The sequence below is a fragment of the Epinephelus moara genome, chromosome 11, assembly GCF_006386435.1.
Source record: "Epinephelus moara isolate mb chromosome 11, YSFRI_EMoa_1.0, whole genome shotgun sequence".
Taxonomy (NCBI): Eukaryota; Metazoa; Chordata; class Actinopteri; order Perciformes; family Serranidae; genus Epinephelus; species Epinephelus moara.
This window is the reverse complement of record NC_065516.1, coordinates 37,890,904-37,893,622: the sequence shown is the minus strand read 5'-3', so window position 1 is coordinate 37,893,622 and position 2,719 is coordinate 37,890,904. Positions and strand designations below refer to the sequence as shown.

The 2,719-nt window shown below is 45.9% G+C and overlaps 1 protein-coding gene across 1 annotated transcript in view; it reads right to left on the bottom strand.

Moving 5' to 3' along the window:
* LOC126397551 (band 4.1-like protein 3) overlaps positions 1 to 2,719 on the bottom strand; it is a 76,828-nt gene that overhangs the window by 9,506 nt on the left and 64,603 nt on the right. The window contains exon 17 of the mRNA XM_050056407.1: positions 164 to 358. Coding sequence (XP_049912364.1) covers positions 164 to 358 — 195 coding nt within the window. The remainder of the gene's footprint in view (positions 1 to 163; positions 359 to 2,719) is intronic.

The following is a 2,719-nucleotide window of genomic DNA, read 5'->3' as shown; positions in this document are numbered from 1 at the left end:
TGAGGCAAATTGTGATTTGTGATATTGGGCTTTATAAATAAAATTGATTGATTGATTGATTGATTGATTGATTGATTGATCGATGATTGGTGTGTGTGGAATGTGCATTACATTCATCCACCAGCAGACAGATGTGTGTCTCACATGTTGGGAGTCTCCTCACCTCTTCTGGTTCCAGCGGTTCGATCATCGGGGAGTCGTCAAATCGTCGCAGAGGTGACGAGGCGAGACGTTTCTCCCACTCTGTCATCGCTCCTCCTCCTCCTTCTGCTCCTCCTCCTCCCTCTAAGAAGGAGCGTCTGAGAGCACTGATGGTGCTCTGAGGTTTCTGCTCCTCCTCCGGACTCCCCAACGTCTCCTGGACACACAAACAAATGCTAGGTGTTTCTCAAAGTAAAGGAAGGATCCTCAAACGGACGAATTCGAAGGACACTACGTTATCGACCTGCCGAAGGGCTGTTCCAATGTCAAGGATCCTTCTGAGTTTCATGAAGGACTGAGACCTTTCAGAGAAATTCGAAGGATGCATGTGTGGATCCTCCGCGGTGTTGGGATTCACAGGACCACAGATATTTTGTCATTTGATAAAATCTACACTGGACATTTAAAGGCTTCTTCTTTTGCATGCTCTTTGTCTTCAAACAAATAGAGCTATGTGACACCCATCTCCAGGAGGTCTCACCTAACACCTCAGTGAGTGAACCCTGCGCAGAGCTAGTTTCGAGCAGCACAACACGAGGCGCGCTCAGTTTGGTAGTTTGGCAGACCGAGGTGCACTGAGATGGGTGTGGCGGCGCAGCAGGGGGAGGTGTCGACAGATCCAGCTTGGCGCAGTGGCAGTTTCGTGGCAAAAGGCTTCGCCGAAGGTGTGCTAAAAGCTCGCAAGCTGAAACCAGGTCTACTGTCAACGCAGGGGGAGCGCAGCTGGTGTAAGCCGAAGTTTGGCTGACCGGCGAACAGTGCGCACACGTCACCAAAACCTCACAGGCAGGTTTCCAGAATATCAGGCACATTAACAATGCAATAAATAGCCAAAAACCACTATTCAATGCAACTATCTGCAATCAGCACATAAATGTATCTCTATATCGACTGTCCCGTCACATCTGATGTCAGATCAAAGGGGATTGGCACCGTTTGGCACGTTTGGCACGCGTAATGGAAACCCAACCTGATTTGATTAACACAGCTGCAAACTAATGAGTTCACATCCCTCTCAGCCAACCACAAACAGCCACAGCATCAGATAGGGAGTATATATTCAGCATCTGTCATCTTAGAAAAGTCAAAAGAAAAGAAACAGAGTGAGACTGCGAGAGAGAAAGAGAGAGCGCGCGCGCACGAGAGAAACGCAACATTGATTTACAATTGTGGTGACCTCCTCCCAGGCTACCTTTGCATCATCAGCCCGTGGAGGTCTGCTCGCAGTTCCGTATATTCGGACACTGCGAGCTTGGACCTCCCGGACCAAAACATCAGTTTCCTCCTGGGAGAAGTTTGGCCGTCTGACGCTGCTGCTCTCTTCTGCCATGGCGAATTGAGTAAACTCTCATTACGCCTTCGCGCGGCGCATTTAAGGGCGAGGAGAGGGGCTCATTTGATTGGTGTGATGTGTGTAAAACCCACTCCACGCCTTCTCTCCTCCCTCTTTCCGACTTGCGCAGGTAGGAGGCACGGAGGTGGGAAAGAGGAGTAGCTGCGCCAGCGCGCACGGTGTGCCAAACTTGCAAAATCCGCCTGGCCACACCCAGTTGGCGAAGCGCAGGTGTGCTGCGCCCCCGCCTCGCCCGGTCTGCGAAACTAGAGCCCAGTGTCTTTCTCTTCACACACACACACACACACACATATACATACCAAGCTAGTTAGAATTTGTGTGTTTGCTTTGCTTTGCTAATTTGTGAATAAATATAATTCTTTGGAATCATACCTGCTGTCTGTTTAATGTTGCACAAGAGTGAATGAATAGTCAACCTCTGCTGCGTCAAGAACTCCGAAATCCTTCAAGCATTACTGTTAATTTTGGTTGTTGTCATTAATTTAATTATTAATCAAAATTCCAAATTAATAGTTTAGGGTATTTTATAAGACTGATATCTTTAACTGGCTATCATTTTTCCCTTTACGGGAATAGTGCACCACGAGGTGATTTAATGTGAATTAAGTCACATTATTTAACATAATTATTAATTATTATTAATAATAATTAATTATTTCCGATAGTCAATTAAATCCCAACATATTTGGTGCCCCTTGGTGAGGCCTAATTTAAATCCCAACAGCGGATATAAAATCCCCACAATGCTTTGCAAAGTACACGATTTGCTGGAAGTGTGGGCGAGGCCTCTTCAATGAAACCTGCGGCACAGAGCTTGGCAGGATTTAGATTAATATGTCATTTATATGGATTAATGTCTCCACCTGAGTTTATCAGACAGAAACCTCATTTACACTTTCCGATGTGTCCACTGTCACTACCTCGGAGAAACATTTGATCAAGATTTGTCTTTTAATTCTCATTTAAAACAAACCCCACAGACTGCATTTTTTCATCTGCGTAATATTGCGAAAATTAGGCCTATCCTGACCCGAAAAGATGCAGAAAAATTGGTCCACGCTTTTGTTACCTCAAGGCTGGATTACTGTAACTCTCTATTATCAGGTAGCTCTAGTAAGTCCTTAAAAACTCTCCAGCTAATTCAGAATGCAGCAGCACGTGTAC